Source organism: Bombus pyrosoma, linkage group LG9 (assembly GCF_014825855.1).
Source record: "Bombus pyrosoma isolate SC7728 linkage group LG9, ASM1482585v1, whole genome shotgun sequence".
NCBI classification, from domain to species: domain Eukaryota; kingdom Metazoa; phylum Arthropoda; class Insecta; order Hymenoptera; family Apidae; genus Bombus; species Bombus pyrosoma.
The window spans coordinates 5617570-5644592 of NC_057778.1; the positions used below are offsets into that span (position 1 = coordinate 5617570).

A 27023-nucleotide genomic window follows, 5' to 3' on the forward strand; every position below is an offset into this window, starting at 1 on the left:
TTAAGAAAAAAAGTCATTTTCTAATATAATGATAACGTTAATTAAATATAATTAAGACTGTAATTCAATTTTTATCAATGTAATGTTATCTAAACTGTTATCAAAAATTTAATAAAGAAATTTCTGAAATAATACATAATTCTTATATTCATTCTTAATTTCAAGATGTATATTTTATGAAGTAATATTCATTTTATGATTTGAAGTTGTTTTAGCATTAAAATTACATGGAAAGGAAATAGGAAAAAGTCCAAATAGCGGTGAATTACCATTTATTTAGAACAGCCACATTCTTATCTAAAACAATTGGTTTCATGTTGTCAATACTGTTTCAAAAAAAGAAAAAAATTGGCAATTCTCCCTCAAAATAAATCCATTACAATTAAAGATGATCCTTTCAATAAATAATACAATCAATATGGAATTAAAGGCACAAAACTTGGAAACGACAATGTAAAAACCAGGCCTGTTACCTTACTGTATAAACAAAACAAAGCATTCAGCATTACACACAATAAGCCAATCTAGGGTCTAAAATAATTTTTTTTATATATATATCTCTCTCCCTCTCCTTTCCTCTCTGAACACATCTATAGCGCCGAGATACATACTACCTAATCCCAAAAAGAAGATCCATCCGTTGCTATTTGTATCTATTCCTTGTATAAGTATTTTCTCAAATCACTAATTAGTTATCACTACTACTTTAAAACGTGATGAGTTTAGTGGATTACACCTAACATAAGGCTGTAAAATATTGCTTCCTACAATCTTACAAATGTCTGATTAGAATATTGTGCCTATATCGTTACTGTTATATATTTTTTATTGAAATATATATGTGTATATAATAGGATATCTCACGATGTATCAACAAGTATTAGTGACTGATACAGATAATTTAAGATGATAAGGTGTTGATGAAGGTGGAGTGTTCTTAGATAGTGGCATGGATGTTTGTTGGTTAAAAACCATGGACTTTAAGTTGGTCAGGTTTGGCCAGACCTGACTTTGTTAGCCACTGGCATATATTTTCTCGCTGGTCCCCCTGCAGCTGCAACACCTCTCCGTACTCCGGGTGTTCGATTACTGTCCCATTGCAGGCGAACTCCTAAAAATAACAATATTATTTTGCCCTCTTTTCTTATTTTATTTCAAATATTTATTTCTTATTAATAAATAATTTAATTTTATTAATAAATTAAATTGAATATTCTAATTTGATTATATTTTTTATTAGTAAGTAAATTTATATTTGAGATTATGAAATGTCTAAATCAGTTTGATAGAAACTTTTCATTGCATACATGTAAGCAGATATTTAAGATAAGGGAAATATAATTAAATGTTGCAAAACTTAGTAAAAACTTCTATTTTATGCAAATAAAAAGATATATATAAACAATTTTGTATTATTTATAATTGTTTGTAAAACAATTATTTTTTTAATTTTGTGAATTAAAATGTTATTTCATATGATATGCGTGAAAAACGACTAAAAGATGAATTTAAAAATCATATTTATTAAATACAGATGTAACATGTAGAATATGCTAATATTTTTTATTTTGTATAAAAAATTTAAACAAAAAATACGATAATGAAATAATGTTAAATAAATTTTCTAGAAAAATTTTACACATGCTACAGATACATGTTTATGATGTATGCAATTACATTTTAACTCTGTACAGTTGTTTGCATCAGTTCTATTTTTAGCATGGTATCTGACACTGACAAAAGATTGAATTATCGAAAATCATATAGTAAATATGATTTTGTTACCTTTTTACATGCTCTCACTATTTTCTTCAAGTCATATTCAGATGAAAGTCCTTGTACTGTTGTTAAGGTCTTACGACCATTCCGTTGCTGGATCCTTATATGCACGAGACCGTCTTGGACATCATCATCTGAACCCTTGATTGCATCTGCAAAGGGGTCTGCAAAAGAAAGCAAATATTATGTTAAATATTAAGAAATATTTCATTTAACTGATAAATCTTCATCTGAAACAAACAACTTTCAAAAGGAAAACGATAGAAATGTTAATTGCGTACTATGATGCAAGCAAAAGACGCCATCGCCATTTTGATAAAACAATCTTCTACAATATGATCAGTACTACAAAATAGAAAATATTATATTTACCGAATGTGTTAAGATTCTGGATGGACATACGACAAACAAAATATATCCCCGGGAGATATAGAACTGCAAAGTGCAAATGCAGCTGTGAAAAATTACGGATGACGCAGGATAACAGAAGCACCACGCAAGAATACTGCTAAACCCAAAAAACCTTGTGCAGAAGCTGAAGTCAACCGGAAGTAAAAGTTGCATTTGTCATGAACAGTGGGTGGGGTTGCGCATGCGCTCTTTCAACAAATAAGCGTCGTTTACATGAAATAAATGTTGCATTATTTGATTGGTAAAACTAAACGATATATTGCATAAAATCCCATGTGTATAAGTTCAATCATTTCTTCTATAGAAGTAGGGATAATCCAAATTGTTATAATTTATAATTTATTTTACATATTTCGTAATAAAATAAAAAATAATTATAAGTTTGTTATTTTGTAATTTGTACATTTTACTGCCTACATTTTTTCGGATTTACACGAACATGAACAATATACGTTAATTAAAAATAATAATATTTAATAGATGCAGAAACGGTTTTTTGGTCGATAAAAATACCTTTATTTCACTTTACCATTATTTTTGAATATAAAAGAATGTGGTTGGTATAAAGCGCTCTATAGTGGTTGTGGTATATTTTAGAAACACGCGTACTTGAATTTTTAGTCATTGCCCATTGCTTTGTTGGTGCTCTCCTCTCATATGAGATAAAATATCCAATGAAATGATCAGTTCCATAAACTTTATGATATTATGTTCAATTTGGTTGTATATAAATGATATATTTATTATTTTACTCATATGATAGAATTTAAAATACATATCAAGTAATTGATATATATCGGAATTGTTTTTTTTATTCGCTTATTCGTCTATGACAAATTGGTATTACTACCGTCAAGGGATTAACGACAAGTATAGTATGGTGGACTTTTAATTTAAAAATTAAATATTGGATTCGATTTTTTATTTGAGTTTTAGCGACTGGAGATAATGGCTAGTCCACGAACTCGAAGAATTCTAAGTGGGCTTAAGCCAAAAGATGAGAACAATGTAATTCATTAATTTTATTTTCTTCATAATATTCCATATGTTAATTGAATTTTATTATTTTGCAGAAATGCTTTGAATGTGGAACTCACAATCCTCAATGGGTTTCTGTCACATATGGTATATGGATTTGTCTAGAATGTTCAGGCAAACACAGAGGACTTGGTGTTCATTTGTCATTTGTCAGATCCATTTCCATGGATAAGTGGAAAGACTCAGAGTTAGAAAAAATGAGAATTGGTGGAAACAAGAATGCTCGTGAATTTTTTGAATCACAACCGGATTGGAACGATAATATGTCAATAGCACAAAAGTATAATACTAAAGCAGCAGCATTATATAGAGATAAGGTAAATATAATATATTGCTTTTAATCATAACATTTTGTGCTTTCTACTATAATGTATAAACAATTCTTTTCCTAAACTTTTCCAAACTTTTCTTAATTACATTATAGTAAGGAGATGTAATAAATGCAAGGTGTTATGTATAATTTTATATCCTTGAAATAATTTTTTAAATTAGTCTATAAATTATTTAAGTAAATGTGATGGTATGTGAAACATAACTTTACTCGTGTTTAATGTCTTTTTAAAAAAATAAACAACATGGAATATTATGTTACATAAATAATTAGGTTGCAACATTGGCACGTGGAGAAAGCTGGAATCCAACTACATCCACAGCTAAGGATTTTGAATCTTCAATGTGTTCAGAAAATCAACAAGAGTATTCCTCATATCAAAGTGATACATCAAATTCTTATCAAAATTTTAATTCAAATAGCTGTAAGTCTCAGACAGAAGCCTTTTTTGCAAGAAAACAAAATGAAAATGCTAATCGTCCAGAGTAAGTTTTACTTTTTATATCAATATTATTATTATTATTATTATTTTATTATTTTTACTTTTATAACTTTAATAAAATATATAATACAATAATTAATATATATAAAATATAAATAATATAAAAGTTAATGAATATTTTTAAAGCAATATTCCACCTAGTCAAGGTGGTAAATATGGAGGGTTTGGTTATCAAATGAATCCACCACCCAGGAGTTCATCGCAAGAATTTTTTGATAGTGCAGTATCCTCTTTAGCAAGTGTAATTATGCTTAAGATAACTACTTATAATTAACATGTACAGTTGGTATATATGAAATCTGCAGTAAACATTTAATTTTCTAGGGCTGGTCAATACTTTCTTCATCAGCATCAAAAATAGCAAGTAAAGCTACAGAAAATGCCATTAGAACTGGAGAGTTAGCCATACAAAAGGTATTTATATCTATTTATTTACATTTGCATATAGATATATGCATACTTATATTTGTATTAGTCTTATGTTTCTTATTGTAAAATAAATTATTAAATTATAATTTAGTGGCAAAAGAAAGTTAATAGTGATCATTTATTTTGTATTTATCATTATGTTGATGTATAGTGAAATATATATTACTTTCAGTTAAATTTTTCGTTTCCGTCTTATTTTGTTTGTGCTAGGTACGTGATGGTACTTTTTGGGAAGAAGTTGGAACTCAAGCTAATAGTATAGCTGCTAAGGTAGATAGCTGTATATTAAAATGATGATTAATAGTACTTATTAACTAGATAATTTAATTCTTGGTTAATATGTTATTGTAATTGTAATTAATATTGTATTAGAAAAAGCAAATTTTTATTTCTTTTTTAAATAATTAAATTCCTTTGTGCCAATTAAGTAATTAAACAATAAATCGATAAACTAATTAATTATTAAACTTCCTAATTATCTTTCAATAGGTTGGAGATTTAGGAAGAAGAGGATGGGGTGATATTGGAGGAACAAATTCAGTTGAACAGAATCAATATAGCTCAAAGGAACATTATCAAAGTTCTTCCACTGCTTATCAAAATAATGATATAACCCAGCATCATTCTACTGAAAAAACATCTTTAATGAAAACATCGCAGCCCAAGTAAGTTAATAGTAGTTCTAGTGAAGCTATTATAAAACATAAGCATTTTAAATTTAAATGATTATAATCAATGCAATTTCATAAATTAATTGTACTTTAAATTATTTTAGAACCAATGTATCAACTGCAAATTCTTCCAATTGTGAATGGGATTGGGGTAATGAGACAAAACAAAGTAACCAAATAACAGATTCTAAACCAATTGCAAGAAAATCAAAAGATAAAGATGAAGTATTAATCAACTTTAGTACGGACCATCATGCATCTAACTGGGATTCAAAACTTGAAGACGATGCATGGGAAATATTAAAAAATTAATTATTATTTGTTAATTAGGAAATTTTTATCGAAGTTTAAAATCTTTAAATATCTTGCCTACCCTAAAGATTTTGAACTTGTATAAAGCAGTGTAACAACAATTATTAAAATGAAATTATTTTTATTCTGTGTTTTACCTCTCTAATGTTACGAATATGTGTAGATACATATAAAAGAGTAATCATTTACGATTAGTGTATACGTGCAAGCGTGTATACATTGTACGCTTTAGAAAGCGTAAATAAATATCACATATTGCAAGTTAATGTACTTCAAACTTTGCTTTATGATTAATGCATATTAAGGTGCAAAGATATGTTGGTATTGTGTGTTGTTCACCTTATTCAATTAATTTTCATTTATTATGCATTTATATTATTTCACAAATAATATATATGATATTGTTTAATGTACTATATCATCATTCTTATGTAATTTATACATTCATTGAGCTTAAAAAAAGATGGAGAAGATATATTACAAAGAACTTCTCTTTAGGAAGATACAAAACAATTATTTCATATTATGATATATATTAGATGAATGTATATTATTACATTGGGTTATAATCATTTACAATACAAAATAACATGTCTTAAAATAAACATTTATTTTATTCTATATATATATAACTTACATGAGGTAATCTTTAATACATTTTTAAGACAATAGATTTCTGTCACATAAAATAAATCAATTTACTCTATTGGATAAAAATTTGTACTTGTTTATGTTATATATAAATAAAGAAAATTTTTTTCTATCACAGCAGAAGATGTATCCAAACTTTAAGCACCTCCACATTATTAATATTTATTAAATATTATCATTACACATGAATGTATAAAAAAACTATAACTATGATATTATAAAAGTTGACCTGGGACCCTTTTTCCTGGATATACTTTTTTAATATGTCTTTTATTGTAAGTATTACCAACATATTCCCAGATATCTTTCTCACATTTTGGCCATATCTTGCGTTCTAGTCTTGATAGCAAAATACACAGTAAATCTCTATCTTTTGGTGATAGATCAAAGTATGATACTGGTCCCAGGCTTGAGCGATAAAGAAAATTATATATTGCTCTATAATAATTACGTACAATTATCAATAAACAGAGTTTATTAGTATTATATATATACTGTTATAAAGTAGTCAATAACTTACTAACGATAAATAAAACTATTCATACATACCTGAAATCAAAACCTTCTGCTTCTGAAGGAGATGGATGCTTTTCAAATAAATGTATAAATAATAATGCTTCTGAGATGAGACTATCCCCAGGTTCAAACATTCCACAATTCATCCAGTTGTTTATTAGTTCATGTTCATATAAATATTCTGCCATTTCAGAATATTCAGCAATTTTCCATCTAATATCTTCAAAAGACATGTTTGGCAACATTTTTGATATAGCTTCAACATTTTCGGGCCCATATTTTTTTAAACCTTCTAACAATATTTTTTTATCATCATTAGTCCACTGTTTATTTGATTTCGCTTTTTGTTGGTTTACTGTTGTCACCTTGCTACTTGTTGCTTTACTTTCATTATTCTTTTGCTTTACAGTTTTTGCTGCTGTAGCTTTTCTTTCCTTAGGATTATTCATTTTTATATTTAATTAAAATATTGCTTGAAAACGTAAATACAGACTTCAATGTATTGTAATTGTCTTAATATATCCAAACACTGATTGATGATGAAAACAACGTTTCTAGGGAAAGATGGCTAGACAAATAGTGCAAGTTTAATTGGTTACTTCTGATCACGCTAGAGGTCACCACATATCCATAGATTGAATAAATTTTCATTAGTAAAAGAAACTAATTAAGAGTATTAATTTGTCGACTTTTATAATTATATCTTTCAAATTAGTCCCTCAGCTTTCTTTCCACTAGACTTCCTACTACCTATTCCTTTTAACCTATCCTACGAATAAGTAGATACTTTCCTCTTTTGCTCATCGTCGCAAATTGCTGTATGATTTTATTTGATTGTAGGTGTGAAACAAGTGCGTTTATTTTATATGTATGTATAAATAAGTAATTTTATTGAGTCTATCAGAAACACAGTCATATAGGTGTAGCATGTAAAGCTTTTAATGTCGTAAGTTGTAACGTATCCTTTACAAATCAGTCGCTCGCTACTCACTAACTCGGTATTTGTTACGCTACTATCGCTAGCCATAGAGCACTGTGATCTAGCAGATACTTTCTGTAAATCTTTAACTCTTTATGTTTCATGTATTTCGTAGGTTATCTTACTATCAGCTCCTCTTGTCCCACGAACTTTCTTCTGATAGACGGAAAACGCATAGTATTTTTATGAAAACTATGTATATTCAATAATTAATTTTCAAATATAAAACAATAAAAACTAATATTTATATGGATATGTAATAATAAAAATAGCGTAGGAAAAGTTAAACCTAAAGTGTGATTTAGATATATCGATATAAATATTTTTCATCACAATATATATTTATAAACCGCATATTTCTGTTTATTATAAGAATGCTTCATAACTGTATCGTATCAAAAATGCCATCTTTTAACTTTTTATTTATGAATCGTCTATGTCATCAAAAAGTGAGTACAAATATTTATTAAGTTCATAGAATATATTTTAATTTATATAAAAATGAAAATATTTATAAATATTTTAATATAAAATTTTTTAGCTTATAACAAAACATTCTTTAATGTGTATAACTTATACACATAATTTAGCTGGTAAACAACAAAGAATAAAAGAAAATGTGCAACCAGTTAATAAATTTGTTTCAAGATCTCATACATGTGGTGAATTAAGACTGCAAAATGTAGGAGAGAATGTTCAATTATGTGGGTGGTTCGAATTTTTAAGAATTGACAAATTTTTAATATTGAGAGATTCTTATGGTTCTACTCAATTCATTATACCTAAACATGTGAGTTAAGGGATATAAATTACAATAAAGTATATTATATGTATATATATTGATATTAAAAATAAACTATCTGTTATGTTAGAGAAAGGACTTACAAGAAATGGCTAGGAATTTGACCTTTGAAAGTATATTGAGCATAGAAGGTAGAGTATTAAAAAGACCAGAGGGTCAAGAGAATAAATGCATGGGAACTGGAAATATTGAAGTAGAAGTAAAATCCTTAAAAGTTTTAAACATGGCAAATTCAAATATTCCATTTATTATTAGAGACTATAATAAGGCAAATGAAAATGTACAAATGAAGTATAGATATATATCATTAAGATATTCTGAATTACAAAAGAATTTAAGATTACGTTCAGAAGTGATAATGAAGATGAGAGAATACCTAATTAAAGAATGTGATTTTGTGGATATTGAAACTCCAACATTGTTTAAAAATACTCCTGAAGTATGTATATCAGAATGGTGCTAAAAACATTATGGCCAAGATATTTAAATCCTTTTTTTTTTAACATAGGGAGCACATGAATTTATAGTTCCAACAAAACTCTTGGGCCAATTTTATTCATTAGTACAGAGTCCCCAACAATTCAAACAATTATTAATGGTTGGTGGCTTTGATAGATATTTTCAAGTTGCAAGATGTTACAGGGATGAAAAGCCTAGACATGATAGACAACCTGAATTTACACAGGTATAATTTTTTACTTGCAGATATATATCCTATATAAAATTATTTAGTACCCATAGATATGTTATTACACAGCTGGATATTGAAATGTCATTCGTTGATTGTGAAGGAATAATGATGTTAATTGAAAACTTATTAGCATATTCTTGGCCTCAAGAGTCAGGAGAATTAACTATTCCTTTTAAACACATGAGATATGAGGATGCAATGGAATTATATGGTACAGACAAACCAGATTTACGAATACCACAACAAGTAAGATTTAAATATGCTTCTAATTTAAATTCAAAGAATAATTTCAAAAATAGTATTAATATTTCAGCTTTGTAGACTGACGGAATTAATTGATCATTCAGTATTAGAACAAAGTTTAAAAATGGAACAAAATGAACACCGTGAAGTTTATGCTCTAGTTTTTTCCCAAAAACATGTATGTTTATAAGTTATTATATTTAGTTATTTATATTTTCCTTGATTTTTGGTATTTTTATATTTATAACATATTTTATATACCCTAGGGTTTTCTTACAAAATCTATCAAAGATACTATATCTGAACTACAATGTACTTATTTCCCTTCCGTGAAATTAATACAAACAAAGATACCTAACAAATCGCCAATAATAACAAATATTGTTGATGAAAATGTACAACAAAAGTTAAATTTAAAAGAAGGAGATGTACTGTTTTTAGCTTGTGGAGAAAAAATACACACGGTAAATATTAATCTGTTAATTATATTTTCTACATTTATTAATGATATATTAATATCAAGCAGTTATATATATTAATATCAAATTTAAAATTACAGCAATCACTATTAGGAAAAGTACGTCTTGAATTTACAAAGTTCTTAGAAAGTAAAGGTCAAGAAATCTGTACTAGTAGAAATGAATTATTATGGATCACTGATTTTCCTTTATTTTCGTTTAATACTGAAACAAATTCATTAGAAACTATGCATCATCCATTCACGCAACCTCATCCAGATGATATGCAATATCTTATAAACAATCCACTGAAGGTACTCATGTTAATTAATTAATAAGCTTAATAGTATTTTAATAAATGAAATACTTTTATAGGTTAGAGGATTGCATTATGATTTGGTTATGAATGGTTTCGAGATCGCAGGAGGATCGATACGAATCCATGACTCAAAATTACAAAAACAACTATTTAAGATGCTAAATATAGATGAAACACACTTAATGCATATACTTGATGCTTTAGAATCTGGTGCTCCACCTCATGGTGGAATTGCTATAGGTATTTTATTTTTAGTTCAAATATTAACTATATCTGACAATGGAGTATCATAACAAATAAGTTGGATTTTTAGGATTGGACCGTTTAATATGTTTGCTCTGTAACACAAAAAATATAAAAAACGTGATAGCATTTCCAAAAACTACTACAGGTCGAGATTTAATGTCAGGAGCTCCAGTTCCCATTTCTGAGGAAATAAAAAAATTCTATAACATACAGACTGTAGACAAATAAAACAATATTCAAGAAGTATCTTTTGTATTTTTTACTCTATTGTAAAAATATTTATAAGAGGCTAGCTGGTCGCATTCACTTCGAAAAGTATTATTCAATAATTTTTGTATATTTTATAAAATATATTCGATATTTTTATTTGTTTAAAAATCGTCACACTTATGATAAAATCTATGTCATTACAGCAGAAGTGAAAAGGGAGATCGCTAATGTAATATTAACAAAGTCAATCAAACAATGTGAGCTAAGGATGAGGGCCTCTAGCGGTCAATGTCCGAACTATATGCACATTTCTTTCCCGATACTCTCGGTGGAAGAAATGTGCATATGTACAACGAGAAGGGAAATTCGTATTGACGATCAGCGAAAGGTAAGGGTAAAAAAATATAAAAATTACTTGAAAACTTAATGAAATATTAGAAATAAATTCCTTTCCTTTGTATTGTAGAAATAACAATAAGGATACTACAAGCAGACAGCAGTAACTGGCAACAACGATTATTAGAAATGATTATACAGTACAATAAAAAAATATTGATTATTTGTTGTAAGATAATTATATGAATGTATTTAGAAATAGTTTCAATAAATCAGACCGTAGTTTAACAGCATTTTACAATCTTGTTGTTTGTCCTTGTCACTATCCAATTCCATAAAAACAAAAAATCAAAAAATGCAATCGGGAAATATTTAAGAACGCGTGGAATTTTAAGAGGAATAGTATAACAAACGATCGCGAAATAGTTTTCGAAAATTCCGAGATGTGATGTCAAATTCCAAGTATTATTGAAATAGTGCTACCTCTTATAATATTATATTCTCCTGTTACAAAATCGAGATTTTGATGAAATATTTTTTCGAGAACCTGAAAATATAATCTGAAAAATTTCTGGAATGTGATGTTATTTTCGAATTGTGCCACTTCCTATTACCATGTTCTCCTGATACAAAATCGCTATTTTAGCCGATAAATTTTTTATTCTCATATGTCCTCAGAAAATAACTTGTTTTCAAGAATTTTAAACGATTCGAAATACCTCTTATGTTGTTTTATTCTCTTAATATTTATCAAAACTTATCTTTATCAAAATAATTTTCTCAAATTGTTTCGTCGTTTTTTATAACTTGTTCGTTAAACTTTTGGAAACTTATTGGAAAGAATTTGAGGATTTTATTCGTTTGCAAAATAAAATTATTTTATTTAATTCAATCTGTAAGTTTATAAGAATTGTATAATTCTACAATGAGTTCATAATTTTTTGTATAACAATTTGTGTAATCGCGTAATTTTATAATAATTTCATTCCGTTAATTGATCGATAGATCTAAAACAACTCCTCATACGAAAATTGAAAATGACGATCAAAACCTATAAGAGCATTGACTCATCGATGAGTTCGCGATGACGCGTATTTTTGAACAGTTCCGTACGATCCGGTACTAACATACATTTTCCCCTCTTGCTATGCATACGCATATTTCTTCCGTCAAAAATATCGTAGGAAGAACTGTGTATATAGTTCGATTGTTTGATCACTAGAGGTGATAATTTGTAAAGCGTATTTTTGGCTAAATTCCTCCCATACTCATCGGTGATCTTCGTATTATAATAATTCCTACTTAATGTTCGCTTTTTTTGCCATGAATCATGGACATATTCTTATATTCATGCGTTTACTTCGATTAATGTTCACGGAATCACTTTCATCAATTCTTAGGACTGCTTCTCCAAAGCGAGTATGTTCATTTGCTGTAAATATGTCTCACTCTCGCTCCCAATGCAAACTGAGCTGAACGTGCTGAAAAAAGCAATTCCTGGGATACACCTTCCTAAATAATATTCGTCACGCGAACCCAACCAACGAACATTAAGAGGGTAGTAGTGTATATGAACATTTATATGTATATTACTTTATGATATTAATTTTATAAGAAAATCTCACGCGTTTCATTAACTTGTAATCAAAATAAATACTCAAACTTTGGTATTCTGCTTTTCTCAAGGTTAAAAAAAATGCATAAACATGTTTACTCTACTCGAGTCTATGATCCGAATAAAATTGAATATATAACTTTCAATACAATCATTTTATTTACAGTAATCAATAATATTGTTTAAATATGATAAATCCTTAATTAAATTTATGAAGAAAAACTGACCTATGTAATTTAGTTTAAGCATTTTATTCATATAATAATATATGTTCTCACATTTTGCTTAAATTTAATTAATTTTCGGCACTTGATGTTTCTTAAAGAGTTGCGTGATCAAAAAAACTGGGTAAAATCAATCTTTTAGTAAATATAAAAGTTAAGCTGCAAATTTTGTAGTATATAGTTAAATTATACATAATATACATGGAATATCTAAATGATATATACATTTAACTAAGCATTTAATGTAAGATATTTCTTCAATGAACATATAAATATTTCCAACTTTTATTGGAAGTATGAACATATTATTATACATATTTCACATTAGAAGAAATAGCAACAATATCTGTCATATATCACCAATTTCTACAAATTTCACGTGTTGATATTTGAAGAGATCAAAGTTTTCGTGAACGTCCCCGTTTTCTGAGCGTAGTAATTTTACTAGTCACTGACCTAGTTGTGTGTAACTTCTTTTGAATATTTGGTACGGATTTTATATTTTTTTGTAAATTTCTATGTTTCTTCAAATGTTGTACAAAAAGTAATCTAGATCTAATTAATTTCTTACATATCTGACATCTGCGTATTTGTTGTTCTGTAATAAATATTTTTCAGTTATTTAATGTTCTCATAATGAATTATTATACATATATCAATAAAATAATTATTAAAAATAACATACCAGATTTTTTTGTTCCATGTTGTAAACAATGTGCTCTTAATAAAGCAGCACTGGGAAACCACCTTCCACAATCAGAACAACTTAATTTTTTTACCTCCCAGGTGCATTTTGGTCTTTGATTTCTTTTTCTTTTAATCTTTTTAATTATAGTCTGTTTTTTTGACTCAATGTGTTCCTTCTTTTCTTTAATTTCTATGGATGGTCGTTCAACTGATAGTTTACTAAATCTACGTTTTTTTCTTTGAGAATGTTCTGAACGTACATGACGGGCTAATGCTACCACTACATCGAATTTTTGTTGACATATTTTACAAGCGTATTGTTTTTTAACAGTATCTTCAGTCGTTCCATTTGCATGTTTCAATTTCTGTTCATTAAACCGTATTGTATTAGAGGGTGATTTCGAACAAACTCGCAAATGAGTTTCTAGAGCTCTTTGTTGTCTAAAATTTCTTAAACAATGTTGACATTGTAATAAAATTGCTTTTGAATTCGATTGTTGTGATTCGTCATCGGAATCTCCAACCATTATAATTTCATTTTCTTTATCGCTAGAATATTTATCTTTACTATCATCTATAGTTATTTCAACAACATCCCGTTCTGACTGCAGGATACTTTCTTCTTCATCAATATCAATTTCAATAATTTCAACTTCTTTTCGCTTGACCTTTTTCATTCTTTTCGAGTCGGTATTTCTTTGACGATATCTAGAATGAGCTACTCTTTTATTTCGTCTTACTCTTTTTCTAACATTATTGTCTTCTTCAGTTACAAGAGATGCTGGTTGTATAATAATTTCGGAATCTTCGCGATTTACAGAAATTAATTGTTGTTTCCGGGATCGCTTAGTTTTGTACTGTATTTGTGACGACTCAGGTGATGTATATTCAATTGAACCATTCGATATATCTAAATTTGTACTACTTGGCATTAAATCTGCTGATGAATTTCCTAATGTCTCCAATAATTCCTGTTGATTATCTAACAGATTGAATTTTCTCTTTGTTAAACTATTAGACATCTTATTAGACACATTAGAATTTTGGTACACTGAAGTTTCATATTCCGCTTCTTTGAGACTTCCAAAATTATTTTGATCTCTGTTAATGATCTTTTTATTCATTTGCTTTTTTGCTGCATTTGCTTTCAAATTTTGAAGAGTTTTGTGAATTTCATCAAATGTTAGTTCAGAATCAGATTGATCACCTTCGAATAAGATGTATTGCACAGTTGATTGTTCTACAAGTTCACTATCACTTTTATCATCTTCCTGATAATCTTCAGAATTATCTGTTAAAAATTTAGATATTTTTATAATATCTGAAATTTCGTTATATTAAGATATTATTTAATAATTACCAGTTTTAGATACATACCCATATTTGCAGAACAATCATCCATCATTAAATATGTTACATCTGGTTGTTTTTCATCTGTTGCATATATAATGTTAGAAACTCGTTTTGTACCTAAATTTAAATTAGAATGTTTCATTAAATTTGAATTTTCTTCCAATATATATTCTTTTTCTTGTATCCTTTCATTTTCATTTGACATGATTTTATTTTCATTATCTATTGACAAATCATTTATTGGTTCACTTTTAGGAAAAAATATTGGTGACTCAGTAGTCAGTAATTGTCTTTTTATCTGTGTTGGTTTTTTAACAGTTCTAACTGCGCCTTCACCTATTAATCTTTCAACATCAGATCTGTAAATATGATCATTTTATTATTTTCACATGTAATTATTGAATTATGTCTGTTATTAACTGTATCTGATATGTAATATATGCATAAATATACATACTTCATGAGAAATTGAAAATTTGTTGGTGGTTCACCAGATTCATCATAAACTGCTACAGCAAAAATTTCATCTGAATCTTCAACCGCATATAACGCTAATTGTTGACCAGCGGCAGTTACAAATGTGGCTATTGTTTCTTCATCTCCATCTTGATCATCAATTATTACTTTATTATATGTTTCTGCTTCACTTTCCTCTGATTCTGAAAGCTATCACATCGTATTAATTAACAAAACATACTAAAATAACAGAAGAATTTACCAACTTCATTATTTCGCTTTTATCACTTCAACATATTCTGATCTTTTATCATAAAATTTTAAACATTTAATATTTACCAACAATTCTTCCTTATTGACATCATTTGAAAGCCACTTTTGCCTAGGTGTATTTTCTCCAGATAATGATATAGCATCTTCTGCATATTCAACAGACATTGCTGTATTCATACTTTCTTCAAAATATTCAGAAGCATCTTTCTGTTTACAAATTACTTCCTCTGACATTTGATTAATATCTATGTTTTCATCTACGATTATTTCCTCGCCAACAATCTATACATAATATTGATAATTAATAATAAAATAAATTGAAAATATATAAGATATATGTATAAGATGTAATACATAGAAAAGTATATAAAAATATATAAAGTATAAAATAGACAAAGAACATGTAACAATATAAGATATATATTTGTTGAAATATTAATTATTTTATTACCAATGTTTCTTCCGAGTGTTCACATTTGGGTAGAACCATAAATTCTGCTGAAGTTTCATTTACAGTACATGGTTTTTGTATGATCTCTTGAGAAACCATTTTTTTGTAAATATTAACATCATTCACAAATGACATTTTTTTTTACCGTTTTGTATATTAACTGGTAATTATACTATCTCGGCTAACAAGTACATATGTTAAGAAAATGTAATTCCTAAAATACAATATTGAAAATACATATTAAAAAATATATTTATGATACTTAATTAAGGACCAAATATTATAGAGGTCATTTCATATTAAATAATAATATATAATAAATAATAAATTATCAATACAGATATTTACTTAGGGTTATGCTCATTGTAGTAATCATGACTTACAAGTTAGAGATTTTATTAACAGCAAACGATAATTAGCCAGCACACTCCTTTTTACATTTAACACAAACTGATATATATATTATGAGTTTCCATATTTATCGTTGTGTTCAATAGCGAAAATACACAACTATTTAACGACTTTATAAGTTCCATAACATAATAACCTAAATAGCATAATTAGTAATAATAATCGTGGAATCGTATATCGAGTTTTGTAGAAATGTCTTTAATGATAACTTGTTTTCGTACTTCTACATATTTAATACAACGAAAAACAATGCATAAAATTGTACAATTTAATACAATTTCCCGTCTTTCAATTTACATATATAATTAGTATCAAATACACATAGCACTAATGTGTGCTCTAACACATACAGAAACATAACCCTAGACATTACGCGTTGCGCGCATAGAGAAACTATCTAACTAAAGTTTCGGTTGATAAAGTCATATGTATCGGTTGATTTTTTATCGATATATTCTTCTAATTTCATTGTAATAAATTTATATGCTTTTATCCTCGTACACTAGAGAATAAAATGGTAAAAAGAACCATTTTACTGAAAACTTAGCTTGATAAGTAGAAAAGTTTGATATATGTAAAACAGTATTTTATACAGTTTGCACGTTTTGAAATTATCTTCCAGTGCATACTATCTACTATCGTGTATTACATTTACATCCTTTTTCGATCGATAACGTAGGAAAGAAATAAAGGGATGATGGATATCTGGCTACATTGGTACGTACATATGTAGGTATATAGTATGCCAAATGCCAGCCTATTTCAGAATTTGCTGTTTTTAAAGTTGATCAGTACTTATCTCCTCCCTCCCTTCCATTTACTGTACTATTTCGATTGGACAAGTTTGACACGTGATATTCTAGTACATAGCTTAAGCACGTAGGTGTGACTTGTCAGCTGATGTATCGTCAAGATTTGTTAAATTGACAATTATTCTTTTAAATTTGCTCTGTTACTCTTCATTTATCAATAATAATGGCTCTACATTCAGCGGGGAAAGGGAAACTTCTTGCTGTGATCGGAGACGAGGTAATTGAAATGTATATTTAAGTTTATTTCATATCCAAAGTATATATATAAAAGTTTCATTTTTAGGATACTTGTGTTGGATTTCTTTTGGGCGGGGTTGGTGAAATTAATAAACATCGACAACCCAATTTTATGGTCGTAGATAAAAGTATGTATGTTACCAAATTTCAATTAAAAAAAAATCAAATATGGAAGTCTATGTTTTTCTGTGCTTGTATTCAAATATTATACTCAAATATTCTATACTTTGTATTAAAATGTTTATCAAACGAATTATTATTATTTAAAAGTTTCTTAAATCTGTAGCATTTATATATTTCTTTACAGATACAGCTGTAAGTGACATAGAAGATACGTTTAAACGTTTCATTAAACGAGATGATATTGATATTATACTTATCAATCAAAATGTAAGTATTATATCTATCCTTAGAATAACAATAAGATTCTAAAAAATAAATGTGGTGTATTTTAATAATGTAAATAAGAGTAATATTTTTATATATTCTTAATATAAAAGAAAAAAATAAGAAAAAATATTCTTTGAAAAATAAAGTTTTAATAAATACAATTTATCAATAAGATTATCTATGCTTTGTAATTAATAGAATTAAAATTTTGTTGTATATAATATTCAACTAAAGTCATATTTATTAGTAAATTATTATTAAATAATATGATTATATTGATATATCTTTGATAATGTATTTTTAAGGTTGCTGAAATGATTCGTCACGTAATTGATAGCCATACACAACCCATACCTTCAGTATTAGAAATTCCAAGTAAAGACCATCCATATGATGCCAGTAAGGATTCTATTTTAAGGCGTGCTAAGGTAAGATTGTAGTACTTATAATTATTAGTATAAAAATAATCATCACATTTATTTATTTTTTATCAATTCTTCATACACTGTATATAATTATGGATGATGATCGTAATATTTTATTTTTATATTAATATTATGAAAAAATATATGTATTTTAACATTATACACAAAGTAAACTTATTTAAAGAAAAACTATCAATTTGCTATAACTTTGTAATTATATATTTGATTATCTATAAATAGTATTCTATAAATAGCCTAACTATAGATCAATAAATTGATCTATGAGTAGTATTTTATTACAAAATTTTTTTTTTATGTTAAAAACGATATCCATATAAACCACTTATCATACCTACTTTAAATTTATCAATTAATTAGATATTCTAATTTTACTTTACAGGGAATGTTTAATCCAGAAGATATACATTAATCTGTGTATAAAAAAGATTTGATGACCTCTTTGGTATTTGTTAATATCTGTATGTAATACTGTTATGACATTATAGATTACATAGAAAAAATAGAAATATGTATAACATTCCATTATTTACATCTCAAAAATTTACTAATTTTTCAATTTCTTTATACAATGTGTGTATAAATCTTGTTCTGTACAGACATCTGGTATTATTTAAATTTTAAATCACTGTTAAAGAAAAGAAGCATATTCTACTAAGACGTTACTTATATGAATTTTTTGATTATGTAAATAAATATAATAAACAACAATGTACTTAAAGCTCATTACAAGACAGCAAAAATATCAGTTTCATTAATGTATGTAATAGAAAATTAATGTGCATGAATATATATTATTTACTAATAAGTTGTTATTTCATGTATTTAATGAATATTTAAACAGATAAATGACAGAAGATACAAAATTAGAATATATGTATTTGAATGTGTTGAAATTTTGTCCTTGTTTAATAGACAGAAAATTTTATTGCCATATTATTTTTTTTACTAATTCTAATTATAAACAATGATATCAATTTTTATCTATATAATTTATTTTTGAAATTATTTTATCACAATATTATAAAAAATTTGATCAAATTTTTTATTATGGATTATCTGTAACACGGAAGCTATGATTAATATCATTATATATCATATTTTACTTTGAAAGTATTGAAAAATATCATATTATTATTACTTTAAAATTATTTAATAAAATCTTAAAATATATGTTTACATTGCTATACATTACAGTGTAATAATAATATTCTTAATATCTTCAACACAATTATTTAAATTTAATGATTAACTCAGATAAATAATGTTTATTTTTTCAATTTATTAAATAAATATTAGAAAATATGTATATTAATACTTGTAAAAATAGACTATCACTCCTAGATAGATTTTGTAGCAATATTCGCATATAATGCTATGCGATTATTAGAGAACTAAAACTATCATTCTACATGTAAGGAATTAAAATGGTTAAGACTTTTTCAAAATAAATAATAATTGTTAATTATACAATGTAAATAATACACATAAATAATTAATCTTGCACTCTAGAGAGCAATTTCGCGTTTATCTTACATATACGCTGTAAACTTTTGTTTACCAAGAACACAGTTATGTGGTGTTAGCAATACGCAAATTAGTACCATATATATTAAAGCAAAATGTCAAAATTTAATGCAACACCAAATTGTTTTAATATTCGTACTATGTAAATCAATGATCCCGTTCCTCGGTGGCAGATATGAATAATTTTTGAACGGTATAAGTAATTTCAACTGTAAAAGCAAATGTCATAAAATTATTGAAATACAAGAACATTATAATTAAAAATGTGTCTGTGGAAGATTTATAACATGATAAATATATTATATGGGTATTACGTACGAATAAGTCGTTGAAACCATAGTGGCTTATTTTTCCATCTAACACCAATAAAATAAGCTGGAATTCCAGATAAAGTTATTAAGGCACCTATTCCAACTTCGTATGGTCTTTGGTAGGAAGGAAAAAATACTAAAAATGCACATATGCATACAAACGTGATAGGAATCCATAAAGGCATCTAAAAAATATATTTATAATTTTAATCAAAATATTTCCGGAGAGTTTGAAGTAATATCTATCTATTAGGTTATCCGAAAAGTGTCTTTCTTTTACAGACACGTCTTTTACAACAACGCATCTTTGTACAAACATGAATCCTAATCTGTCGAACGTTGTGATCTTTATTTTGATAGAACAAAATGGATCATACGTAATTCGATAAAATAATATAAAACGAAAAATGTTGTGCACCCATTATTTCTTTATAAAACGAAAGAAACTTTTCGGACGACCTAATATCTAATTACTTACTTTAATGGGTCGACTCATATTGGGCTGTTTATAACGAAGCCATAAAACACCAGATACTGATAACATTATAAAAAATGATTCGACTATGCTGCAGTATGTAATCAATACAAAAATATCACTTGTGCATAGCATTATTAAAGATAATATACACTAAAAATAAAAAAGGAAATATTTATATTTCAATGAACATTAATTTGAAATATGTAATACAATATATATTTCATATATATACATACAAGAAAAACTAAGGCAGGTGTAGGTGTAAATCTCGAAATATTAATATGACTTAACATTGAAGGAAAATGTCCGTTCCTGGCACCAACAAAACACATTCGAGATGATGTCATAATATGAACACTTAATCCTCCAAATGCACATATAGCTACCATTACAGGTATTGTCCATGCCATCACACCAAGAAGTTGATCTCCAAAAGTCTAACAAAAATTTGCCTCAATAGTTAAATTATACATCTTTTGAATAAAATCACCATATAGAAAATAATACTAACCACAGCAATTGCATGAGAGGCAATCATTGCAGTTGGTGTTAAAACTGATAAATAAGCTACATTTGCCAACACATAAATAAAAGTGACTAAAGGTAGTGATATGTATATAGCTCGTGGTAAATTTCTGTAAAATAAAATTATTTATTCACTATTGAAAAAAAAATGATCTTATGTTACTTTATACTACATACACATAAGGATCTTTCAATTCTTCAGTCATAAAATTTAAGTAATTCCATCCAGAATATGAAAATATACCAGAACAGAAGGCAACTGCGATTTTGCTAGGATCCGTGATTGTATTTTCAAAGACATTTTCAAAATTTTCTGTATGTCCTGAAACAAATTATTAATACATACATATAGCTGATTATTAAAAGAAGAATTTTAAGAAGAGCAAAGTTATTTAAATTGAGTCCATAATAAAAAATTTTATATTCTGTTTGGTTTCGTTTTGAAGATTTAATAATACCAATACCTAGCCATATATTAAAATTATACTTACCTAACATTATCCAAACCAACCCAGCAATAATTATAATTATTAATGCACCAACTTTAGCAAATATGAATACATTTTGCATTTTAGATGTTTCTTTAACATCATAACAATTTGCGAATGTAAGTAAACCTGTTAAAACATTGAAATTATAGAAATGATAAATCAATCATATTGCTTAATAAAAATACTGTAGAAATAATATTCTTTGAGCAAGGATAATGATGATACAGAGCTACAAATATCTATGAATGATTAAATAAAATTAGAATTAAAAATTTAGCAGAAAGCCTATAGTATAAATGAATGATATGATATGACTGAAGAAAAAAATAGCTGTATTTTATGTGCAAAGAAAACATCTTACAAATAGTAACTGCTGCCAGTAGACGTACGCTATTATCTGGAATGGAACAATTGGGAAAAAACGGTTTTAAAACATATTCAGCGAAAGTTAATCCCATGATAGCATTTGTAGTTGGTCTGAAATTGCAGAAATAACATTATTTCTTCTCCACTTCTCCTGTGGCAATAAATAACATTGGCAAAATTTTATGCATGTAACTTACACAAAAATTAAGTTAGCTGCCCATAAATATAGAAAAGCAGGTAAATCACCAAAAGCCTCATAAATATAAGCATAATCTCCACCACTACGAGGTATGCAAGTACCCAATTCAGCATAGCATAATGCTCCCACCATAGAAAGTAAACCGCATAAAACCCAAACAATTAAAGAAACTCCAACACTTCCTACTTCTATGATTACACCTTTTGGAGAAATGAAAATACCTACAAGCAGAATAATTAATTCTATTAAAACTTTATAGTTATAGTTTGTAAAGTTTTGTAACTACAAATTAGACAAAGATATAAGAAATTAATTTTAGAAAATTATTAGACATTTGGAATGTTCTATAATATATAAATCACAACAAATTCATACCTGAACCACATATAATTCCTAAAATAATTGCAACTCCTTCCAAAAGGCCAAGCTGCTTTTTCATTTGTACTTTATTAGTACCACCAACTTGTTTATTAGTTGGTATATAAGTCTGAGATTCATCATCTGAATTAACTAATTGCATTCCTTTTGGAGATTCATCAAATATTTGAGAAACCATTTTACCTATATGAAACAAATGTAATAAGCAAAATATTAAGAATAATATGCATATATGTGTTAAAAAATTAATATCAATCTATCATACATATAATGAATTATATTTTGCTCCAATTTAATATTTATATAGGTAAAATGTTACTGAAAAAATTTTTATATTTCTAACAATATTTAACGCTGAATGTTTGTATTGTAAACTAATAACAAATACGTAAAAGATTGTTAAAATAACAGATTAAGAAAATACTTTTTTTTTAATTCATGAAACTCTTATTTTCAATGTTATTAGTAAAAAGTAGTATACCTTTATAAAAGTTAAATTTTTGAAATTAAGTAAAATAAAGTACTAAAATTTCTGGTTCTAATATAAGAAAACTGATAAATCAATGTGCAATATAAAATGTAAACTTTAATTATTATCTGTATACATCAATTTTCTGAATTCCTTTTTGGACGAGCATGATCTAAAAGTAAAAATGTTAGTTAATTTTATTTATAAAAATATATGATAACTAATTTTAACACAATACAGAGTTAATTGTTTATCCGAAAAATTTCGTTTTAATATCTGTTAATTGAACCAAAAGTACATATAGGTTATTTATTGAAGAGAACACGTGCTTTACAGTACCTTAAAGGTTGATTTGCAAGACTCGTGTAATTTTATGTTTAAATTTTCTGAATAAGATAAATATTATAAAAGTATTTAAATAAAAATTGAATTGTTATTTAACATGACTGATATATTAACAGCTGTAGAATTTGTACTCTGCGTGTTACATACATATTTCAATAGCAATCAATACGGGATATCTGATGCAATTTGTTTTAAAATCACATAATACTAACATAATTATATAACGTTTACAATTTAATTTTTCATATTTATTGCTAAATCATTATGACAAAAAGAGAATTATGTATTAACATAACAAAAACGATTCCATTGTTATTAGTTAACCGGCATAATCATAACTATAGTAATGTGCTGTTGAATGCATTTATTTAAATATATATCTATGTATGTTCATAATTACAAATCAAAAATAATTAAATTACATAATCAAAAATAATTTCGAGCAATATTTTATATTCATCCTATGATACAATTTCTGTTCTTTTTTCTAAATAGATTAAATAGATATTTGTATTGATATTTTAATAAATATTTGTGCTGTTTTGTTACCACAACAATTCAAATTTCAAATTTTAAATTCTAAATTCATAATTGTTATAATTATTAGTAATTTATATCATATTTTTACGAATGTATTTTGTGGAATATATTTTTCGAATATCATTAATAAAAGCTTTTACATCATCTGGTTCTGGGAATAGATGTGTTTGATGTAAAGATTTCATCGTTAATGATAGATTCATCAATCCTAATTTCCTTATAACATTTGACTGAATTGTTGCTTTCGTTTTACCAATATATAAAATGCACTTGCGAAGTTGCATTTCTAAGGATTCGCTTTAAACAAAATAAATGTGTTTAATATAATGTAGTGAAAATTTACGTATTACCTCATACAAATTCTGAATGAAAAGTAAATTAAGAAAAAGATAATCAAATACGAAAGTAACATAAAACTTTCGAAATAATTTCGTAAACAAGCATACGTTAATTTTTTTTAGTTTACCTCAATTTAATATGAATAATTCCGCCTAAAAGTATGAAGTCTTCATAAAGTCGTGTAAAAAATACATAACTGCTATTATAATAAATGCATTTATGTTGAATTGGGAGTTTCTTCGCCTTTTCCCAAATTTTTAACAAGTATCCGTTTGACAAACCTTCCAGAAAAATGTAGGATTTTTCACAATTTTCTATAGCGAAACCCGTTAAAATATGCTTCAACATACCCTGTGTCTGTATCATAAATAACATCAAAAAATGATATCAACTAACTAAAACTGATAAGTATGTATGATGATAGAAGAATATATAAAGAGTGGTGAGAAAATCAAACTACAATTATACTTGAAAATTTTACTTTTAAATTATTGTTTTCTATTGAAGATTCGTAAATGGTCAGTAAGTTGGAATTATGAAGAGATACATCTTTCAAAATATCATTAGCTAATTTCAAATCGTTCAAATTGAAAAATATTCGATTGAATATATTTTCATGTCGAATGATCTTCTTTTGAATTATTCGCAAATCACACGTTGGGCGAATTTTAATTTTCATTGATGTACTGTACGATGTAAAAGTATCTGAGGTAAGAGGTGAATTCTTCCACGAAATTTTCTTTCTCTCATCATCTGTATAGTCAATATTGGTAGCAAATATGTTGCAAGGGTGAATTAAGTCATTCGTCAATTTTACTTCCCGAAATCCTCTCAAAAGATCAGATACATCAAATTTAGCAATTCCTAGTAAAAATTCCTCTTTCGTGACTGCTTTAGATGATTTTGATACCGATTTATCATGGTTAGATCGGCCAGAAATTGAGGGTTCAATAATTCGTACGCCAATTACCTAATTACAAAAGTTGATACGTTCTTAAATTATTTCGCTCATTATACATATATACAAGATTCTAATCACCTGGACAGTAAGAAATTTTGTTGTAAGAAAATTAACCAATTCTTTCGGTTGAAATTCCTCACAGAGGAAACACTTAACAAATTCGAAATACATGATTCTATTTGGAATATAGCATGGTGTGACAATCGTACGATCTACGAAAAGAATTTTCATATATATACACTTGAAACCGTTTTCAATCACTATATTGGCCGGGAAATTCGATAACTGTTCCAATTTGATCGATATAGGATTCAAATTCATGCGTAATTGCTTGTTTGTTAAAATATTTTGACACTGTGCGTACATCAAGATCGATGAAATACATGGTAGTTGTGGTGTTCGGTTGTAACTAGTAATTGTACCCATATCTGAAAATAAAATTGCTATTATTTTTTATTCGGAACTAGCGTAAAATTATTATTTCAATTTATACAATTATAGATCATAAGTCTTTTAAATAGCATAACATTTAATTTTCTATGATATTTTGAAAACTGAATATTCTTTTTATATTTTAATTTGGTGATAAGTAAGATTTTTTCTATATAACAAATTATATAAATTGTAAATTGCATATTGGTAATTTTAAGCGTCGACGTGCAATGCAAAAAATTTCACTTTCGAACAATTACAATAAGAACTTACGAATACGCTGCGTGTGACCAGTAAAAGCAAGTACATATGTATACGAGTAACAATATATATATATATATATTAATTATATATATATATAATTAAACAGCGATTTGAAGTTGTTTGGAAAAAGATAGTAGAAATTTTAGGGATAACGACAATGACGAGAAACCAGACATTGGATTAACTTTAAATAAATCTGCTCACAGGAGAGAAGAAGGTGAAAGATCTTTCTAGTAAAATAATTCTAAGGAAAAGCACAACAGTTATGCTAGAACTTCGTAGTTGAATTTATGTTCAAATTTGCCCATAAAAAGACAAGGATTCCAGCCAAAACATGATAATATTTAATATGTGATACAATTATAGATTATAAAAATTAGAAAAATGAATTAAATAGTTACAACGTGAAAAATCATCAGTGTAAGCGTAAAAGAACGTGAAGCTTTAAACGCCTCAAACGAAGCCAAAAGTTGAAACAGTCTTTAGTTTTCAGTACTATGGAACTTTATAAGAGAAAGTGGCAGACATTTGAGGGTGTCATAAATTACTACACTGTGTTGTGAATCAGAGGGATCGAATGATTCCACAGGCCGCAGAGAAGGAATATTCTTCATAAAGTCATCAATGAAGACGTTCAAAAACTGTAAATGCATTGTATATTAAATTAAATTTTACTAAACATTAATTTTACATTAGATTACATGCGATAAATATAGTATCTATAATTACAATATATATAAAAAATCACACATAATACAAATATAATAAACAATAAAAAATTTACAATAATGAGCATGGTTCACAAGAAACTAGAAACTTTCATCTATTTAGACAGTCAAGGTTACATTTACAGCAAAGACAATACGTATCACATTACGAGACAAGCAGACGAAAAAGCAATTCTTTATAGAATTGACGTAAACTGTGTGAACAATAGTTTGAAATATAATTACAAACTATTTAAGATAATCAAAGTGACTCGCACCGGTGTGACATAAAAAGATGTCGGCCGTACAAATGATTGTTAAAAAGAAAACTACGCTACATACTATTAATAAGTAACTAAATAAAATACGCATACTAAGTCACGCTGTATATTCTCGAAAAATAAGCACGCGAGAC

The 27023-nt window shown here is 27.0% G+C and overlaps 8 protein-coding genes across 16 annotated transcripts; 3 read left to right on the top strand and 5 right to left on the bottom strand.

Annotated features, from left to right (window-relative positions):
* Window positions 1-255: 255 nt before the first annotated feature.
* On the bottom strand, window positions 256-2324 carry LOC122571103 (eukaryotic translation initiation factor eIF1). The gene is made up of 3 exons (XM_043734397.1): window positions 2152-2324; window positions 1786-1943; window positions 256-1111 (listed from the first exon to the last, which is right to left on the bottom strand). Exons 1-3 carry the CDS (start codon window positions 2177-2179, stop codon window positions 965-967), a joined length of 333 nt encoding a protein of 110 aa, XP_043590332.1. The 5' UTR covers window positions 2180-2324; the 3' UTR covers window positions 256-964.
* Window positions 2325-2797: 473 nt separating this feature from the next.
* Window positions 2798-5739, top strand: LOC122570503 (ADP-ribosylation factor GTPase-activating protein 1). Of its 2 annotated transcripts, XM_043732888.1 has the most exons (8): window positions 2798-3198; window positions 3264-3545; window positions 3833-4044; window positions 4188-4302; window positions 4386-4475; window positions 4701-4760; window positions 4980-5155; window positions 5266-5739. In XM_043732888.1, the coding sequence occupies exons 1-8, from the start codon at window positions 3139-3141 to the stop codon at window positions 5471-5473; spliced, it is 1203 nt and encodes a 400-aa protein (XP_043588823.1). In that variant the 5' UTR covers window positions 2798-3138; the 3' UTR covers window positions 5474-5739. The 2 variants fall into 2 exon arrangements, with proteins under 2 accessions (XP_043588823.1, XP_043588824.1); XM_043732889.1 differs by lacking the exon at window positions 4701-4760.
* A 373-nt stretch (window positions 5740-6112) lies between these two features.
* LOC122570504 lies at window positions 6113-7094 on the bottom strand. Of its 2 annotated transcripts, none has more exons than XM_043732891.1 (2): window positions 6674-7094; window positions 6113-6532 (listed from the first exon to the last, which is right to left on the bottom strand). In XM_043732891.1, the coding sequence occupies exons 1-2, from the start codon at window positions 7087-7089 to the stop codon at window positions 6340-6342; spliced, it is 609 nt and encodes a 202-aa protein (XP_043588826.1). In that variant the 5' UTR covers window positions 7090-7094; the 3' UTR covers window positions 6113-6339. The 2 variants fall into 2 exon arrangements, with proteins under 2 accessions (XP_043588826.1, XP_043588825.1); XM_043732890.1 differs by having other exon boundaries at window positions 6113-6562.
* Window positions 7095-7369: 275 nt separating this feature from the next.
* LOC122570502 (aspartate--tRNA ligase, mitochondrial) lies at window positions 7370-10624 on the top strand. Of its 3 annotated transcripts, none has more exons than XM_043732885.1 (11): window positions 7370-7508; window positions 7993-8068; window positions 8161-8409; window positions 8492-8860; window positions 8930-9106; window positions 9179-9358; window positions 9426-9533; window positions 9622-9819; window positions 9915-10127; window positions 10189-10372; window positions 10446-10624. In XM_043732885.1, the coding sequence occupies exons 2-11, from the start codon at window positions 7994-7996 to the stop codon at window positions 10604-10606; spliced, it is 1914 nt and encodes a 637-aa protein (XP_043588820.1). In that variant the 5' UTR covers window positions 7370-7508; window position 7993; the 3' UTR covers window positions 10607-10624. The 3 variants fall into 3 exon arrangements, with proteins under 3 accessions (XP_043588820.1, XP_043588822.1, XP_043588819.1); XM_043732884.1 differs by lacking the exon at window positions 7370-7508 and adding an exon at window positions 7542-7586; XM_043732887.1 differs by lacking the exon at window positions 7993-8068 and having other exon boundaries at window positions 7380-7508.
* Window positions 10625-12675: 2051 nt separating this feature from the next.
* Window positions 12676-17023, bottom strand: LOC122570505. Of its 2 annotated transcripts, XM_043732892.1 has the most exons (8): window positions 16616-17023; window positions 16367-16530; window positions 15984-16197; window positions 15599-15814; window positions 15261-15469; window positions 14828-15162; window positions 13449-14741; window positions 12676-13361 (listed from the first exon to the last, which is right to left on the bottom strand). In XM_043732892.1, the coding sequence occupies exons 3-8, from the start codon at window positions 16116-16118 to the stop codon at window positions 13162-13164; spliced, it is 2388 nt and encodes a 795-aa protein (XP_043588827.1). In that variant the 5' UTR covers window positions 16119-16197; window positions 16367-16530; window positions 16616-17023; the 3' UTR covers window positions 12676-13161. The 2 variants fall into 2 exon arrangements, with proteins under 2 accessions (XP_043588827.1, XP_043588828.1); XM_043732893.1 differs by having other exon boundaries at window positions 16332-17023.
* Window positions 17024-17231: 208 nt separating this feature from the next.
* On the top strand, window positions 17232-18987 carry LOC122570507 (V-type proton ATPase subunit F). The gene is made up of 5 exons (XM_043732899.1): window positions 17232-17423; window positions 17490-17571; window positions 17751-17833; window positions 18139-18261; window positions 18659-18987. The coding sequence occupies exons 1-5, from the start codon at window positions 17370-17372 to the stop codon at window positions 18686-18688; spliced, it is 372 nt and encodes a 123-aa protein (XP_043588834.1). The 5' UTR covers window positions 17232-17369; the 3' UTR covers window positions 18689-18987.
* Window positions 18988-19714: 727 nt separating this feature from the next.
* On the bottom strand, window positions 19715-23535 carry LOC122570506 (Y+L amino acid transporter 2). 4 transcript variants are annotated; one of them, XM_043732898.1, is made up of 12 exons: window positions 23360-23535; window positions 23157-23192; window positions 22549-22734; window positions 22172-22394; window positions 21970-22085; window positions 21609-21734; window positions 21295-21439; window positions 21104-21227; window positions 20829-21029; window positions 20593-20742; window positions 20122-20299; window positions 19715-20012 (listed from the first exon to the last, which is right to left on the bottom strand). In XM_043732898.1, exons 3-12 carry the CDS (start codon window positions 22727-22729, stop codon window positions 19951-19953), a joined length of 1506 nt encoding a protein of 501 aa, XP_043588833.1. In that variant the 5' UTR covers window positions 22730-22734; window positions 23157-23192; window positions 23360-23535; the 3' UTR covers window positions 19715-19950. The 4 variants fall into 4 exon arrangements, with proteins under 4 accessions (XP_043588833.1, XP_043588829.1, XP_043588831.1 ...); XM_043732894.1 differs by having other exon boundaries at window positions 23033-23192; XM_043732896.1 differs by lacking the exon at window positions 23360-23535 and adding an exon at window positions 23259-23309 and having other exon boundaries at window positions 23033-23192.
* A 388-nt stretch (window positions 23536-23923) lies between these two features.
* On the bottom strand, window positions 23924-26954 carry LOC122571265. The gene is made up of 5 exons (XM_043734834.1): window positions 26887-26954; window positions 25284-25633; window positions 24726-25214; window positions 24372-24601; window positions 23924-24202 (listed from the first exon to the last, which is right to left on the bottom strand). The coding sequence occupies exons 2-5, from the start codon at window positions 25629-25631 to the stop codon at window positions 23977-23979; spliced, it is 1293 nt and encodes a 430-aa protein (XP_043590769.1). The 5' UTR covers window positions 25632-25633; window positions 26887-26954; the 3' UTR covers window positions 23924-23976.
* Window positions 26955-27023: the final 69 nt, after the last annotated feature.